This window comes from Xyrauchen texanus, chromosome 21 (assembly GCF_025860055.1).
Source record: "Xyrauchen texanus isolate HMW12.3.18 chromosome 21, RBS_HiC_50CHRs, whole genome shotgun sequence".
NCBI lineage: Eukaryota > Metazoa > Chordata > Actinopteri > Cypriniformes > Catostomidae > Xyrauchen > Xyrauchen texanus.
In genome coordinates this window covers 6,544,261-6,563,028 of record NC_068296.1, presented here as the reverse complement: position 1 = coordinate 6,563,028, position 18,768 = coordinate 6,544,261, and the positions used below count along the sequence as shown (strand labels likewise).

Genomic DNA, 18,768 nt, shown 5'->3' with positions numbered 1-18,768 from the left:
AATTTTAAACTACTTCAAAAAGTTAAATTCTTGGGAAAAAGTAGTTAATTACAGTAACATGAGTATTTGTGATTCATTACTTTACACCCCTGGTCGTATACAATAAGAAAATGTCTGAACAAAGCTCTTATACACACTACATTGTTCATAAACATGACATTCAGTTATCTAAACTAAGCAGGTATATTATAATAGACACATACAGTATAAGATACAAAGTAAAAGTAGAGAAATAATTCACACATATTGGTTGTCATACACATAATCAGTATTTGTTATAAAAAAAAATGAACAATCTCTGGTTATGTTTCATTTTTCATTTACAATATCAATCTGTAAATTTAAGCTTCTTGTTGTTTCATTGTCTTTTTTTACCCTGCAGGTCTGGATCAGAATGGAAACCCTTAATGGCAACAAATCAACTAATGACAGCTGTGTTTTAAACGAGAGCTTCAAGTACACTCTCCTCCCTGTGAGCTACAGTCTTGTGTTTTTGTTTGGCCTGGTGCTGAACATCACTGCCATGTATTTCATCATATTCCAAACCAAACACTGGAAGCCCAACACCACCTACATGATCAACCTCAACGTTTGTGACACCCTTTACCTCCTTACCCTTCCGTTCCTCATCTACTACTACGCTGATGAGAACGACTGGCCGTTCGGTGAGCTGATGTGCAAGCTGATTCGCTTTCTCTTCTACACAAACCTTTACGCAAGTATCCTCTTCCTCAGTTGCATCAGTCTGCACCGATTCTTGGGCATCTGCCACCCGGTGCGCTCTTTGAACTGGCTGAATGCCCGTGGTGCTCGTTTGATCTCGGTGGGAATATGGGTGACCACGATCTTCTTCCAGGCACCAATACTCTACTTCTCCAGAACAAAAGATAACAATGATGTACAGGTGTGCCATGACACCACCGAGTCAACGCTCTATAGATATTACTTTTTCTACAGCTTGGTAGTCATGTTCTTGCTCTTCGTCCTACCGTTTGGGGTGGTGCTGGTCTGCAATGTCTTGATGGTGCAGAAGCTTCGGGAACTCAGCATTGTTGGAAGTTCCATGTCAAAGCGATCCAAGCAGAAGTCGATAAAGATGATCATAATTGTGCTTATTACTTTCATGATATGCTTTCTGCCCTTCCACCTGAACCGCAGTATCTACTATGTCTTTCGATTCCTGGACGTGCAGAACTGCTTGATACAGTACTCTAATGTGGCCTACAATCTCACACGTCCTCTGGCCGGCTTCAACAGCTGCATCGATCCAATCCTCTTCTTCATGGCGGGACAGAGCTTCAGAAAAAGAAGAAGTTCAAATCAAGCCAAAAATCTGTCCACCTCTGTGGGTTGCACGAAGGGCTTGGATGCGCAGCCCTCTATTGACTAGAGCAAGTTTATAGCTGTTGACTAGATTAAAGCTTTCCATTCAGCTTATAGCTAAATAAAAACACAAGAATGAATTATGCCCGATAAAAGCACAGTTTATTTACAGAGGTTGTCTGTGCTGCTTTAGCTAAATCTGTGCTGAACACAATTTTTGCATGTACAGAGCACTATAAAATGAAGGATGCCGTGGACCACCATGATCAGATTCACATACTGCTGGTTCTGTATAGCATCACTCCACTAATGTGCAAGCATGCAAACATTAACATGCAAAAAGTTCGCTTGACTGCACCACCTATATGGATATATGCCAGGTTATAATGCTCTTATACATAATTTGCTCATTACTAAATTGATTATTTATTGCTGCCACGATGGATAGAAAATGTGCATAAAATGTCTTTTCATTAAAATTCAGTTTACCACCTGCTTTTCTTGGGAGTTATTTGCACAATGTTAATTAAATAAAGCACAATGTACAGTATAACTAGATAAATAGTAAAGTTTGTCAAGACAAAATTTAATGTTGGCTTGAGAAAGCCTTGTCTAAAAGTATAAACCAGTTTTAAAAGTTTGATGGTTATACAAACATTACAGTAAGCCAGATTGCTAGGTAGCTAGATAGTTAGACAGACTGTCACATAGTCATAGTCAGATAGCAACATAAAGGAATAGTTCACCGTAAAATTTAAATTCTGTCATCATTCACCCAGCCTCGTGCCATCCCAGATGTTTATGACTTTCTTTCTTCAGCAGAATACAAACAAAATTATCTCAGCTCTGTAGGTCCATACAATGGAATGGGTGCCAAAATTGTAAACCTCCAAAAAGCATATATAGCCATCATAAATGTAATCCACCCGACTGTGTGGATGTCCGAGGGTGGAGTTCAAACTGCCTCTCGTGTGAGTTTGAATTAACGAGCATTCCGTTGTCCATTTGAACGTTCCATCAATGTACAGTAACACCCTGTCTATACCGGGCACGCCATCAGTTGACGTCACGCAACTGCTTGAGGCTGTCTACACTGGATGCGTCGACACGAACATTCAAAACTGTTTATCTGTGTTAGTGGTAGTAGTAGGGCCAACGTGTGCAGCGCAAAATGGAACGGGACACTAGTTTACTGTTGGCGCCACGAACTGCAACAGATGCTTCCAGTCTAGACAGCATGATTGATTCAAATGTGTTCTATTACCTTTGACACCACGCACTACTCGCATCTGAAACAAGTCTATGGAATTTCTCTGATATTTGATTGTCCGCTGTGCAAAAAATGCTAATAAAACATAGGACACTAAAAGACTGAAAAGTCTGAAGGACTGTGCCAATTTTGGTGAATGTAGCTTCAAAGCTCTAGGAGTAGTAAGTGTTATAAATTTTGGTCTCAGTTTAGAGATTATGAAAACCCTTTTTTTTTTTTTTTAAATAAGTCTTCAGAATAACAGTAGGTTGGCTTTGGACTGAATCTAAACACTCAAGATGCTTTTGCTGATTGAAGGATTACATGGAGAGGTATAATGGGCATGCAGGTGCGAAGGACTTCATATACCCAATTCCAAAATGGCAATAGTACATCACAATTTCTTTTAATAACACTTATTAAATGTTTGGGTACTGAAGACACAAGTTTGTTAAATTTAGAAAGCAGAATTTCCCCCATTCAATCATTATGCATTATTGTCCGGGGCATTCGTTGTTCTATTTTGCGCATCATAATGTGCCACACATGCTCAATTGGAGTCAAGTCAGGACTGCAGGCAGGCCGATCTAGCACCCACTCACTATTCTTACCCAGGCTTGATATCTGGGCAGAAATTGGTAATCCAGGCAGAAAAAACCCAAACAAATATAAAAGAAGATATTTTGCAGACTGCCTGAACTGCTATTTTCCATTAAACAAAATGAATTGGGAAATGGACTGCACAAGAAAAGAAGTCTTGTAAATTGTGAGCTATATTTCAAGTCCTCTGAAGCCATACAATACCATTAAGTGAGGGGCAAACTAAATTTAAGTCGTTATTCACTGAAAATCTTGCCCTCCGCCGTAGCTCTGAAGTGTCATTCAGCTAACGCAACTTAATCATTCATTTCAAAAAAGTTTTCAAACAAATTTTTCACTGTAAAAATGTTTGTTTGTTTTTTTTTTGTCAAAAGGTTTCTCACATGACCTGAACAAAATATGCATTTTATTAAACATTTCAAAACATCTGATTTTCTTTTAAAATTTCACACTCAGTTTTGAGGATCTAAAGGGTTCTCTGGATGGTTACACCACATAAAATATTTGACTTTAAGCCCCAGAAAAAAACATCAAAATTACTTTGAGCTCAGAAATTGAAAGCATGCTCATCAAAGAAGAGGTGTATTCAAGTAATTGTGTGATGTGTGGTGAATTGCAATTTTTTTAATAGGTATTTTTGAATAGTTCAGTAGATCTGGACTAAAAATTAGCATCATGCCATTGACCCATGCCATGTACTTAGTTGCAGCATTAGAGCCGTTCAACAACAATCTGGTGCATACTGCACACAAAATGGTGAAGGACTAGGTAAAAGGTGGCACTTCTAATCTGATTGGCTGTCTTAATCCATAGGTTGGGATGCACCAATCAGCCTGGAAACAAATGCTGAGTTTGGAATGGCATATTACCCATACTACTTCTGCCATATACTCTGCAAAAGTTTTGATGACGGGCTAAATGTGCAGTTAAAAGCTTCAACACTCTTCAGTGTCTAGTGTATCCCACGATGCAATGTGCTCAACTTGACTTTCAAATTCCAGTTTAATGAATGTACAAAGCATTCAAAGTTTAGCTGGTAAGCATCGTCTAGTTATCCACTTCTGGTAGAATGTGTAACTACACCATTCTGCAAGCATAAAGCATCTTACAGTGAAAGAATACGCAAAAAAGAAGGGAAGTGTTTGGGAAACGTCACCATCAACAAAATCCTTCAGCATACTCAAATCGTTTTAGTCTTGCTGCAGTCTAAGTGACTTAAATGCCATTGGCTGAGGCACTGGCCTATGAGAGCAGGCTGACACATTCAGACATAAGTTGTACCACCCACATTGGAGAAATGCAAAATGATTTAGGAATAAACGGGCAGTGGTAGAGCAGGACCATACAGGTATGCATGCAGAGCATGAGAAGACATAGCTGTTGCAATCTTGAAAGCACCTACTGAACAGGTACTGTTTGTATTTGAGCTTATTTGAATTTATTTTATTTTTTTTGCATATGATCATCTTTACTTATTAAATGATAAAATCAAGATAAAGCTATCAAGATGTCTCAATGATGTGTCACAGTAGCTTGTGGGAATATATATATATATATATATATATATATATATATATATATATATATATATATATACATGTGTCAACTAGACCTGGTCTTTTGTAGTACAGTATACGCTGTACTACAAAAGACCAGGTCTAGTTGACACATGGGGAGGCTGCCTCAAGGGCTATATCTCATTAATAATTATACGTTTTGAGATGAAACTCTAATTGAACATATGCTTGTTTATCTACAACTATTTTGAAAGTGTCTTAAATTATAATTATTTTGTGAATTATATTCTCCAAACTAAAATTACAACTTTTTTTTTGTAAAACTATTGGGTAAACACGTAAATGTGATTAGATATGAGGATGTATTGTACCATGAAAACTTAGCTATGCTCTCAGGACTTGGGAATTTGCATAAATGTCAGGTCGGGCAGGTTGACACATGTTTTAAATGCTGTAATTTCAGTGGCGGGCCATACATTAAAAGTATGATAGGCTTCAGTGTGATTCATGCCATTAAAAAAACACAGTTTCACAATGAATAAGACACTCTATGCCTTTGGGCATCAACATTGTCGCATCAAACTAGTAATACCACTTGACATTTTAAAAACACATCCACGCACGAAAGCCAGAACTTGAAACCACACTTAATGCTCAAGCAAGCCTAATTTTAACTGCAGCATGACTGTTTTGTGAAATTGTAAGCCCGTTTATCGGTCCAATGGTGGTCTCCAATGATACGGGTGAAGGTCTCTGCGCGTTACTGTCTTTCTTGTTACGCAACACAACAATATTAAATGAAATACATTTTCTCTTATGTATTCTCGTTATTTCATCTGACTCCATAAATGAAAAAGGTTTTTAATGATATCTGAGTATCATTAAAAGTGAGCGAATGTTTGATTATTCTTTTAACTCCTTTAATTATATTTTACCCGTTCAGATTAGGAAACTATGTCGCTTTGAGGTCCTCGCGTGTTTTTCTCTACACCGCGGGTCTCACGATTACAAGCGGCCAGTATTGGATCATCAAACAGAGGTAATTGCTATATACCTGAGATCGGTCACGTTCACGTATACACAATCAAAGATACTTCAGTATAGCCCCATGGAATTGCATACACTTGAATGTAACTTAACGTTTTCTTCAGTAGAGGTCACGGCCACTATTACAGATGTAAGTTGACCAACATAACTTCTCTTGTAATAGCTTTGGATTGGCCATGCGTGGTTTCCCACGTACACTTATCTGGAGAAACATCAAATTAAAACAGAGGTTAGACACCCGAATTTAGATTGGTCAAGCAGCGTTCGCTGTTCTAAACGGAAATTCCCTTTTTGTCTTTGCAAACCAAGTACACTTGAATCGATGCCAAATATTAGTCGTCACTAATCTGACGCAGACTTGCGGTAACATACGAATCGTTTAATCTGTTTGGGAAAAACAATGTCAGAGTCAGTCAGAATAAAATCAAATGTTGACAATTTATTGACCAGGTAACATAATCAATTCATCAATTCCAATCAGACAGAATTCAATTATGTCAAATTTAGACATTTTATCAAAACATAAGAAATTCGAATTGCAATCACCTGATATAAATTACACACAGTAAACTGTGTAGGATCATCTGGCTACAGAGAACCATGAACAATGTGTCACATCTCCTTAAATACCCAAACCATGAACAAAGGGAATTTTGGGATTGGCTAGGTTTGGAAGTCCTGGGAACATACCTCATTAACATACAAGCAGGGATGGGGACAGACCTCCAGAATTATAAAGCATTTGGCAAAAACCTTATAACTTTGTTGTCATTAAGTTTTCAAACCTGGGAATAAGAGCACTATACCAGATGCACCGAGACATTTTAAATGATACCAAACATGTTACACTAGTTACATTATTTGTATACATCAGATATAGACTTTTGTTACATACAGCTCTTAGGTGATATTGAGGTGATTCTGAGCTGAAGGGGAATGGATGAGGAGGAGAGAGGAGAGAATGGGATAGATGTGGTAGGGCAACAATGAGGTGTGAATTTGCAGTCTCCGCTCAGTGGGGTGTGGTGCCTCATGAAGAATTGCTAATTGTGAGACAATTATATGTTGATTTTCTCAAAGATCATACATTTGCTCTTTGCCTTTGAATGCAAACACATTGGCACCCTGTCTTACAAAATGAACGTTTCCCGAACAAACATTAAAAAAATAATAGTTTTTCATATGAATCTACCAAGGAGGTCTATTATACCTGTAAAAATCTAATAATAATATTTGAGATTTAAATGTTGCTTGCAATAAATTTTGTTTCGTCAGGGTACACGGATATGCTGCGTTCCATTCAAGTTGGATGTGGGATATTCCTACTTGATATCTCCGATCATAAATGCATTTCATTCCCCGATATTCGGAACTACAACGCTCCTGTTAGCTTAGCATGTGTTTGACTCTCTTTAGAGACGTCTCCTAGCAACCCAACTGATAAACAAGGCTGCTAGCATTTGTGCTTCAGGTGTACAATATCAAAAGAGATTATAATGTTTTATACAGCTGTTTCTGCAGGCGTTTGTTAAACAAGTTTTAATATCATGTAATGTGGAAATTAACACATTTATCGATATTACTCAATAAAGTGAATGCATCCACATCCAACTTGAATGGAACGCAGCATATCCGTGTACCCAGACGAAACAAAATTTATTGCAAGCTAAAATTCCAATATTTTCATATTTTTATATTAAGTGATGGTTAAACAAGTGAACGCAATCAAAGCTGATTCTGATATATCATGAGGATATATTTTAACCCAAAGATTGAACTGTTTTCAGGACTAGGGTATTTTTCATAAATGTCAGGTTAGATGTGGGTTGTGACCTTTTATTGCTTTATATGTTGCAAATGTATAATTTAATAATTCAAATATAAAAAGCATGACAACTAGCCTCTTCCTTGTATATGATACATTTCAGCTGCCATTTGATGTAAGGAGGAAGTTGTTAGGAAATTCTCAGAAGGTTTTAAGCTACTTTGTGTCTTGATTTGCTGCACTGATCAATATGATGTGCCGTTCTGTGGTGTAAATGAGAGTGTTGGGTGTGTGATTAGAAGATCCACTATTTAGTGCCACTTTAAAAACTCATTTATCCATCCCAAGTATGTATAATATGAACATATACAGCATACAAACAACTAAGTGGTTTTGAGTCATATACAATAAGAAAATGTTCTGAACGAAGCTCTTATAGACACTACATTGTTGATAAACATGACATTCAGTTATCTAAACTAAGCAGGAATATAATAAAAGACACATACAGTATAAGATACAAAGTAAAAGTAGAGAAATAGTTCACACATATTGGTTATCAGACACTTAATCATAAAAATAATCAGCATTTGTTAAAAACAAAAACAATCTCTGGTTATGTTGTATCAATATCAATCTGTAAATTTAAGCTTCTTGTTGATTCATTGCCTTTTTTTACCCTGCAGGTCTGGATCAGAATGGAAACCCTTAATGGCAACAAATCAACTAATGACAGCTGTGTTTTAAACGAGAGCTTCAAGTACACTCTCCTCCCTGTGAGCTACAGTCTTGTGTTTTTGTTTGGCCTGGTGCTGAACATCACTGCCATGTATTTCATCATATTCCAAACCAAACACTGGAAGCCCAACACCATCTACATGATCAACCTCAACGTTTGTGACACCCTTTACCTCCTTACCCTTCCGTTCCTCATCCACTACTACGCTGATGAGAACGACTGGCCGTTCGGTGAGCTGATGTGCAAGCTGATTCGCTTTCTCTTCTACACAAACCTTTACGGAAGCATCCTCTTCCTCAGTTGCATCAGTCTGCACCGATTCTTGGGCATCTGCCACCCGGTGCGCTCTTTGAACTGGCTGAATGCCCGTGGTGCTCGTTTGATCTCGGTGGGAATATGGGTGACAATGCTCTTCTTCCAGGCACCAATACTCTACTTCTCCAGAACAAAAGATAACAATGATGTACAGGTGTGCCATGACACCACCGTCCCAGAGCTCTACAGCTATTACATTGTCTACAGCTTGGTAGTCATGTTCTTGCTCTTCGTCCTACCATTTGGGGTGGTGCTGGTCTGCAATATCTTGATGGTGCAGAAGCTTCGGGAACTCAGCATTGTTGGAAGTTCCATGTCAAAGCGCTCCAAGCAGAAGTCGGTGAAGATGATCATAATTGTGCTTATTACTTTCATGATATGCTTTCTGCCCTACCACCTGAACCGCAGTATCTACTATGTCTTCCGATTCCTGGACGAGCAGAACTGCTTGATACAGTACTCTAATGTGGCCTACAATCTCACACGTCCTCTGGCCAGCTTCAACAGCTGCATCGATCCAATACTCTACTTCATGGCAGGACAGAGCTTCAGAAGAAGAAGACGACGTTCAAATAAAGTCAAAAGTGTGTCCACCTCTGGGAGTTATGGGAACGGCATGGTTGTGCATCACTCCTTTGTTGACTAGATTAAAGCTTTCCATTTTTAACTGTAGATCTTGACAGTAGTCTACTTGGTAATCATCATTTCAAGCTCGATTACACGTCCCATAGTGCCATCTAACACTCTGCATTTGCATCAAGCACTAGAAAGTGTTATCAAGCTTGAAATCATGATCATGCCTAGAGACTGCAATGGCAAGATGTACTGTACAGTGAAAAAGTAGTTTTATTTTGGTCTGTTCTCACTCAAAACCAACTGGATCACTTCAGAACACATTAATTAGACCAATGGAGTCTTAGAGATTATGTTTATGCTTATCTATGTATGGACATACAGAGCTATGATACATATTCTTCTAAAAATCTTTGTTTGTGTTCAGCAGAAGACAGAAAGTCATACATATCTGGGATGGCATAAGGGTGAGTAAATGATGAGGGTGATTTTTGGGTGAACTATCCCTTTAAGCATTGTGTAGATGATGTTGCCTACATGTTGTGTCTCAAATGATGGTGAAAACAGTGGAAATGGTTTCTTACATGTATTGCGACAGTTCCAAGATGAAATGTCCATTGTGTTGCGCTCAAATTTCTCCCAAATAAATGGGGATTTAAGGTTAATGCTCTATCGAGTTTTCATCAACAAAACCGATCTCCCTACCCTAAACCTTAAAGCTAAACCTAACCAAGAGTGTCATAAAAAGCAAAAATATTTTAGCAACTACGTAATTTTGTGGTACTTCTATGACACTTGGCTCATTTGTTGACTACAGTCCTTTAGTTTACAAGTACATCGCTGTATCAGTTGTGCTACAGTTGTTGTGCAATTTGAACAAGCTTGGATATGTAGTTGGCTATATAATACAAATATTCAAATGTATCACCTTACAAGTTTTGCACTATAGTTAAAGTTTTTTATGTCATAAGATAGTACTTAACAGAGTGTAAAGTAAGGTTTATAAACTGATAATCAGCCGTTTACGTGAATAAAAGTCATTGTTGTAGCGCCTCAAATGTTAATATAACCAGGAAACTGCTATGATATGTATGAAGAACCACAAAAAAATCATTTTGCAAAAATGTTGCAGTTTAGACTGATAGATTTAGGTTTCACTCAAATCCATTTAGAGCCAAAAATATAGAATTTTCGCTACTCGTCTGAACAAAGTCTTAGACTGTAAATTGATCACTTTCTGATTAACATGACATCAAGTTGTTTGAACTAAACAGAACTGTAATAATAGACCCACAAAAGGCACAAAATTAAATATGTATTATTAATGCCCTATCAAACCAATGAACACATCTGGTAAAGGAAGTTATGTTTAGAAATTATTTAATTGTCTTTTTCTCTGACAGATCTGCACTTCAATGGAAAAGCTTATAGACACTGGATCAACCAGTGATGTGTTCCTCTGTCCTTTAAAGGAAGACTTCAAATACATTCGAGCCAAAGGTGTGAAAATGCCAAATCTCTCTCAGTTTACTATGTTCTGTCTGAGCAAAGGCAGCAATGAAAGAACAAAGAAAAACACAGAAAAATGATTAGTTCTTGATAACAGCGGTTCTCAACCAGAGGGCTTTAGCAAACTTGTGTGAAATTATGAGCAACATTTGGATACTTAAATGGAAGGCAAGCTTTCCAGTCTGTTCGTCACACAACGGTATCAGGTTGCATGAGAAGATTTGATATAGTGCATGAATTGTACTTCTGTGGTACTTTCTTGTTCTTTTTGGAGCATGTATCATCTACTTTCATTGTATACAAAAAAAAAAACTAACTTTAAAATATTAAAAGTGAGCAAATAAACATGAATTAAACATTAAACCATTGTGAATGCTCTAATTCTTAAATTATTGAAGATAACGATATAAACAGGACAACCTTTCTTGGAAGAAATCTATTGAAAACATAGGGGTCATTTTGACCCTCTTTATGCACTCTTGTAGGTTTTTTGGGTCATGCATTCCATGGTTAAGGATACAAAAACCATATAAAGCGGCATTTCCAATGAAAGACAACAGGAATACATTTCAGTGTTCCGAAGAAGAAGTAGTGTGTTTAATTAGCACAAAGGCATTCCCAATGATAGGTTGAGAAGTTAACTAGGGTAGCTCAGATTTTAACATTGGCTGGCAGGGAATAACACGCAGACAAATACGATGATGACGTGAAGAACCCAAGTGCAGTTTATTCATAAAGTGTAATCCAAAAACTGTGAACATAAACATACACTAAACTAGACTTGACTTAACATCCAAACAACGTTACATGTACACAATACCTGACCAAGGACCATGGCAAACATGAGGGTATAAATACATGGACAAGGGTAACAAGACAGCCAATAAAAATTGGGTGATTGGGTCCTTGAGGCGTGGCCTGGCAAGATAGGGCATGGAGCATGAGACCAGGCTGGAGCCATGAGAGACTCAAGGGGCGGAGGAAGGAAGTCCATGGAAGGCTCGAGGGGTGAAACTGGAAAACTGGGAACCCTGAGAGTAGCCAAAGGCTCGAAGGGCCAGGGTGGAGCTGGAGGCTTGGAGGACCAAGGCAGGGCCACTTGACATGGCAGACGTTGTAACATGGCATGATGAGGTAGGAATGGCAGCATGGCATAATGTGGCAGCTGAGGCTTGCAACGCTGGCTCTGCGATGGATGAGGCTTGCAACGCTGGCTCTGGGACAGACGAGGTTTCCAATGCTGGCTCGTTGGCCATGTTAGGCATTGGCGCTGGCTCGCTGGCCATGGCAGGCGTGGGCAATGGCTTGTGCAGCAGGCCTGGACCGTGGAGCAGGGGCAAGCCTGGACAGTGAAGCAGAGGAGGGCCTGTGACATTGCATGGAGCAGGCCGAGGCGTGGCTGTGACATGGCATGGAGCAGGCCGAGGCGTGGCTGAAGGTGGGACTCTGGTTCGTTGACCATGACGTGGGACCCTGGCTCGGCGGCCACGACGTGACGGGGAACTCTGGCTCGGCGGCCATGAAGGTGGACGGCTCTGATATGGCAGTCACTGTAGGAGTGCATAGTTCCTCCACAGCCACTCCTACAGTGAAAGATGAACTGCTCAGTTGTAGGGCTATATAAATGAACTGAGACAGATTGAGGGTAATTCAGGCATCAGGGAGGAGACCGGCTCATTCAGCCCAAAAAGGAAAAATACTTGAGGGAAAAGTCCACCCTGCATGCCAGTGTGCAGAAGTCCTCTACATATTCCTCCAGGGGATGATTCCCCTGACGTAGGCATAGGAGCTGAACTGCTGGGTTCATAATAGGTGTGGAATATGTGAAGAACCCAAGTGCAGTATTTTCATATGTGTAATTCAAAAACCTTGAACAGAAACATAAGACCTGACCTCCAAACAATGCTACATTTACACAATACCTGCAAGAACCATGGCAAACATGAGGGTATAAATACATGGACAAGGGTAAAAAGACAACCAATAACAGACAGAACTATAATCAAGATAAAAAGACTAATAAACTTAAACCATTAACCATAATTGTAACTATTTATGTATCAAGGACCTGTCTTCTCATGTCTGGGTCCACAAAACCATTCAATCTCGGAGTCAGCACGGCAAGTACCACCGACTGGTGCAAGAGCTGTGGCTGGATATACCATATCCATATCATAGAGCACTGGGAAATTGCTAACAGCAAGAATTAGCCTTTCATCCATCTTTCTGTTACTGCAGGAGCTGAGAGAGAGAGAAGGATCACGTGAGCTCTCCCGTCTTCTCTCCTATTGGCTGTCGCTTCCGTAAGTCGCTCTTCATTTGAATAAAGTTGAACTTGTCTCAACATTGTCGCGTCGGTGATCAGTGACTGTTTGTGTAATAATTGTTCATGTGTCCCTGCTTTGTCCTGAGTAGTGAAGCTGACAATTTTTCTTCAGAAAAATCCTCCAGGTCCTATGCAGTCTTTGCTTTTCAGCATCTTCTGCACAGTTGAGCGCTTCCCAACAGTGGCCTACATGATTTACATTTACATTTTACATTTATGCATTTGGCAGACGCTTTTATCCAAAGTGACTTACAGTGCACTTATTACAGGGACAATCCCCCCGGAGCAACCTAGAGTTAAGTGCCTTGCTCAAGGACACAATGGTGGTGATTGTGGGGATCGAACCAGCGACCTTCTGATTACCAGTTGTGTGCTTTAGCCCATGTAGTGATGTTGAGATCCAGCTTTCATACTTAGGACAATTGAGGGACTCATACACAACTATTATAAAAGGTGCAAACAATTATTGATGCACAAGAGGCCAACGCAAGAACCAAGGGTATGCAAACTTTTGAACAGGATGATTTGTGTAAATTAGATTAAACGTTATGTTATGTAGCTTCTGAAAATGTGATCATCTATCACTTATATTTGTACACATTGGTGTAAATGGTGTGAAAATGTGTAAAACAAAAGGGACATGCTAACTTCTGCACTTAACTGTATATATAGTTTGTGAAAATGTATATATTTTTTCACGATTTAACCCCATTTTAGTTTTTTTTTTTCGTGTACAAATTCCATGTAGCCTATTCTCTCCATATGACGTCAAATAGCATGTGTAATTATGAAAGGACTTGTCTGCTACACATTTTAACACAAAATTCACAACATTGGAACCTAAAATTCAAAACACAATTCCCACGTGTCGCACGAAGAAAAGGATGGGCTGGTTTGAGTATTTCTGTAACAGTTGATCTCTTGGGGAGGGTGCCGCTGCCTCATGCCACCCTTCCCGCAAGATGCCACCCTGGACGACTGCCCATATCGCCAATGCCTTAATCCGCCACTGGCGGCAGTTCTATGGATGGAAATCTCTTGTTGATTCTGAGATGCAGGTTGGCTATTTTTCGGCGGCATGAGGGGGACCTACACAATATTAGGCAGGTGGTTTTAATGTTGTGGCTGATCGGTGTACTAGGTGTCCTTAACCACTATGTACTTATGCATTTAATACAATGTCCTTATAATGTACACAAGTGTTGTTGCATTGTACTTACATTTAAAGTACCTGCATTGAATTATAACTTAAGTTACATTGTTAACCTTACCCTAATCCTAAACCTATCCCTACCCCAAACCCTACCCCTAAACATGCCCGTACCTCAACATTATTAGCAGTAAATTTGAATCTTGTGAGAATTTAACCCATTGTATTGAATGGATTTTAATGTTAGTACATAGTAGTTAAAGACTAACAAATGTTTTAAAAGAAAAAATAGTGAGCAGTGCGAGGCAAAGTTGCCACAACAATTGTTTAAATATAAAAACGCTTACATGCAAACGTACACCATATGCAACAAAGAATATCAAGACAATTTATGATGTGGTAGTATGTACCAATACTAACATACTGTCTGATTGCAAAAGTTTATACTTTTTACCGTCACTAGCAAAGTAAACACTTTTAGCACATCGCAGAATTGGGATGCTAACGTCAATAAGTGTAGTTAAAAGATGATTTTTCAGATCTCAGTGACTGCATTACAGTTCTTTATTTTAAGAGTATAAATATCAAGAAAAAATATCATTAGGATGATAATAAATAAAAGCAACAACAATGCAGAGCAGAATTGTTTCTCTCACCCTTCAGCTTGTTCAAATGTATCTTAACAAACAGGTGTAACAGAACTTTGCAAACAATGAATGTACAGTATATTGTATAAAAAATTCATTTCATATAAAATGTGCATGAACTTTAAATATCAGAAATAAGACTGTGATTAGCATTTGTCTGTCTCTACTTCACATCTAAATTCAAAATCCAAAAGGAGAAAAATAAAATAAAGACAAAATGGGGAAAATAATTATTATTAATTATAAAAATGACTTCCATAATCAAACTTTAAATGAGAATTTCACCTCAAAATTTTCGTAAAACCGAACAATTTGAGTACCTTCACTGTTCTAAGTGAAGCGCATCCATAAAGCACTACACGCATAAATGCATATGAATGTTTGTCAGCCCGGGCATGTGAACATCTCTTTGACTCTTTCAGTTAGTAAATGCTATGGCTCTTGTAGCATCTTGATGCTACGACTGCAAGAAGCCTCATAATCACTTAAACCGAACTGAAAAGTGTGCAGTTGCTCTCATGACAGACCTTGGCTGACCGCAGTACTTTGCACGTTTTTAATGCCCAATTCAGTTTATTGGCCTAAAAAAAACTGCTACTGCTGTAAATGGATGATATCTGATAAAGTCGCTCTTATCGACTGATGATGGAAAAGAGCTGCGAGAGGAATGTGTAAGGAGATGTACTTGAGCTTCACAAATAGAGACAGATCTCTTGCCTCTCACATAATATGACGATGCAAATCGCATAAATATTGTCCACGTTTGGTAAAGCAAGTGATATGAATTGCAGAAAGGTTGCAGAACAGGAAATCTCAGCACTAATATTGTTAACTGATAGTAAAGATGCATTGTGAGTCTGAGGCACCTTAAATGTTCTTTGAGATTGGAGCATATGAGCATTCTAACAAGAATTATGTGCTTTTTTATATTCAAGGAATAAATAGGTATACTAACATCTTTGTTAAATATGTTTTATTTAAAAATAATAAAACATATTGTATGTACAGTGTGCAGTGCGATCCAAAAGTATGAAACCACACTGAAGATTTGGGATTTGTTTCTTAATTTCAATCCGTTAATTAGTATTTTTATGAGAGTTTAGTCAAAAATGATTTATCTTTTTATTCTGTACTACTTCTAGGCCACTCATCAAATGTATGCAAATTTGTGACATTGACCATGTCAACTTCTATTTTAAACAGTATACTATAACAATTCATATGCATGTAGTAATAATTATAATTATTATGCATGCAAATTTGTACTTTTAAAAATGAATTTATCAATAAACAATTAATAATTTTTTTTAGCTAATTTTACAAAAATGATCACGCCATCACATGACCATTTAAAATTATCAAGTGAAAGCAATAAATGTGATTTGAAACGGTGACCAATATCTAAAATATACACTTTCCGCTATAAATATGAGCCTAAGGATAAATTGTTTCATTGTAACAATCAGGGACTAAAACGGTTTAAGGAATGAAAAAGAACGACATTTTTAGCAGAATGGAACCAAAAACCAGAACAAAATGATTTTCAATTGTTCAGAAGTGAAAATGTTATTTTTAAATGCTGGAAACTGGTTATAACCGGTTAATTTTGTTCCGTTCATTTTTTCATGAAACTAAAAAGCCAAAGGGTTTATCAAACTATATATTTGGAACTACACCACTTCATGTTGCCCGTAAAAATGAAACACGTGCTGTTAATTAACTGTACACTTGTTATGATTTCTATTGTGATAAATCGCAATTTATTTAGCTTATTTTGGTTAGGCAAGTGGCTTATTTGAACTTGTTTTTACAGACAAGATTGCTTGCTTCTCTTACGAGATCTGGCAACACTGCAATTAGTATTTCATCCACCCCTTAGCTCAGAGTACTGTTATTTTAAAAAGAACGTTATTAACCTTTTATTTTGTTCTAACCAGTAACCTTTTGGAAAGGAGGCTGCGGGACTTTTGAACCAGAATTAAAAAAATACAGTTTTCGCTCAGAACGAACCAAAACAAAAAACATTTTGTTTTTAGTCCCTGGTAACAATATAAAGTGTTTGCAAACTTTCGACCATGACTGCACATAATATGCAACTCGGTAAAGCAGTAAAACAGTAAAAACAGTAAAGTTTCACAAAACCTAATTGACTAATTGACAAAGCGATCTCTAACGGAGTTTCCCAATACTTCTTAATGTTAAACTATGTGTCACTGTTCTAAGTGCTGTTTGTTTGTGCAACATGTCAAACCACCTTTTCTTTGCTAAAGACAAATGTCAGACAACAGACCGCAAGTCATCAGTCCCTCTGTAGATACTTGATTTTTGGATCCGATTTGAATTTTGTGTTGGAATATTTAAACTTGTACGACTAGACAGTATCCGGATGTGATGTATTCCTGTCAAAACTAAGAACATCAACTGATAATTGTCAATGTTATTTTGTGAAACCTACTATCGCCTGCTCAGCTGGACAGTATTGAATAAATAGAAATAATTCAGAGATAAATAATTTAATTGTTTAACACTGTAGCCTTGGGAAATCCATAATATGTTCTTTCCAAAAGTATTGGCAGTCATTCACTCAATAATGGTTAATAAACAGAGAGTGAATGCAAACAGAAACATTACAGGTGAAAAGGTGGTTTTGCAAACATATTGAAAGTTCATTAAGACTGCCACAAGGGGGCGAACTGCGACATTCGCATCAGTGAAAAGGGGGCTTCTGTCAGCAGAGGCTTTAAGCCACATGGTGGAGAAGGCCATACTTAAGATCTCTTTGGTGACACCCATCCTTGACTCCTTACATGGTAAATGCCCTACTGTCTCCTATTATCTGATTGTTTTTTAAATTTTATTTATTTTTTTTTTTTTAAATAAAATTAAATAGTTCAATGACTTATGCAATAAATAAAAATGTTTCCAAAGGTCTTGAATACATGGCTCCCCAAGGGCATGAATACTGACATCCCCACAACATATCTGCCCTGATGTGTCGGCTACTGATGATGTCATTCCCCAGAAGGTAGTGTCACTTCAATGGATGTCCTCCTCTAATCTTTCATATGTTCATCTGAGACAAAAAAAAGGCAGAGAGAGAGTAAAGTTTAAGTTACACTACACAATAAAGACATTTGTTAATTAAAGTGACAGTTCACTCAAAAACGAAAGTTCTGTCACCATTAACTTTAATTGCTTGGAAACAAGATATTAATGGTGACTGAGGCTAACACTCTGCCTAATATCTCCTTTTGTGTCCCATGGGAAAATCAAACAACATAAAGTTTGATCATATGTAGACAGAATTATCCCTTTAACAAATGTGCAGTAACTTGTCCAGGCACTATAGGGCGCTAGACAATTTCTTTTCATCCTGTTTGACTTGGTACGAGTTCACTGAACCAGTGGACAAACTTGCCATCCCTTACAGAACATGTAAAGATCGAGGGGAGGGCAACATATCACCAAAACAGATTCTCACATTTGTCATGACATTCATCAGTGAAGCACTACACAAACACACTTAATTCTCAGTAAGCCGCATTCTGAAAATATGTGTTAAAAAAAATCAACGTATGTGTTCAAGCACTTCTCCAAACAATGTCCAGAATAGCATACTGCTATATTACTCTTAATATTTTTTTTACCATATCTATATACAGCACAAGCAGAAAGAGTAGTATGGTAGTATACTGTGAAAATTGACAGTTTAATTTGACAAACCGATCAATGGACTTTATTAATTTTTTATGAAAAATGGTACTTTTAAAGGCCTGTTACATCTAGGTGTCCAAAACACATCGTAAAACCCTTTGAAATTAATTTTGAATGTTTATTTTAAGTTGATTGTTCATTGCCAATCATATTTTATTAATTCATTATCATTAATCACTAAAACAATGAGGTAATATGCACAACACTTATAGGCTTACCATGTTGTTTATGTGCCTTGGTAACCGACATTACGGAAAATTAAACTAGGATTGGAAAACAAAAACCCAGAGCCCA

General features: G+C 37.8%; 3 protein-coding genes across 4 annotated transcripts in view; 2 read left to right on the top strand and 1 right to left on the bottom strand.

Moving 5' to 3' along the window:
• The first annotated feature begins 385 nt into the window (after positions 1–385).
• LOC127661284 (P2Y purinoceptor 2-like) lies at positions 386–1,390 on the top strand. The gene has a single exon (XM_052151918.1). The coding sequence runs from the start codon at positions 395–397 to the stop codon at positions 1,388–1,390; it is 996 nt and encodes a 331-aa protein (XP_052007878.1). The 5' UTR covers positions 386–394.
• Positions 1,391–4,492: 3,102 nt separating this feature from the next.
• On the top strand, positions 4,493–11,000 carry LOC127661638 (P2Y purinoceptor 2-like). 2 transcript variants are annotated; one of them, XM_052152445.1, is made up of 4 exons: positions 4,493–4,581; positions 8,188–9,139; positions 9,559–9,595; positions 10,532–11,000. In XM_052152445.1, exons 2-3 carry the CDS (start codon positions 8,200–8,202, stop codon positions 9,591–9,593), a joined length of 975 nt encoding a protein of 324 aa, XP_052008405.1. In that variant the 5' UTR covers positions 4,493–4,581; positions 8,188–8,199; the 3' UTR covers positions 9,594–9,595; positions 10,532–11,000. The 2 variants fall into 2 exon arrangements, with proteins under 2 accessions (XP_052008405.1, XP_052008404.1); XM_052152444.1 differs by having other exon boundaries at positions 8,188–9,174.
• A 6,612-nt stretch (positions 11,001–17,612) lies between these two features.
• relt (RELT TNF receptor) overlaps positions 17,613–18,768 on the bottom strand; it is a 28,448-nt gene continuing 27,292 nt past the window's right edge. The window contains exon 11 of the mRNA XM_052152443.1: positions 17,613–17,833. Coding sequence (XP_052008403.1) covers positions 17,830–17,833 — 4 coding nt within the window. The 3' untranslated portion in view covers positions 17,613–17,829. The remainder of the gene's footprint in view (positions 17,834–18,768) is intronic.

Excerpts from the sequence above, each read along its gene's own strand:
- LOC127661284 (XM_052151918.1), top strand. The coding sequence starts at position 395 with ATGGAAACCCTTAATGGCAACAAATCAACTAATGACAGCTGTGTTTTA.
- LOC127661638 (XM_052152444.1), top strand. The coding sequence starts at position 8,200 with ATGGAAACCCTTAATGGCAACAAATCAACTAATGACAGCTGTGTTTTA. Across the intron at positions 9,175-9,558 it reads GGAGTTATGGGAACGGCATG|AAGACAGAAAGTCATACATA; the intron begins GTTGTGCATCAC and ends TGTGTTCAGCAG. Across the intron at positions 9,596-10,531 it reads ATATCTGGGATGGCATAAGG|ATCTGCACTTCAATGGAAAA; the intron begins GTGAGTAAATGA and ends TTTCTCTGACAG.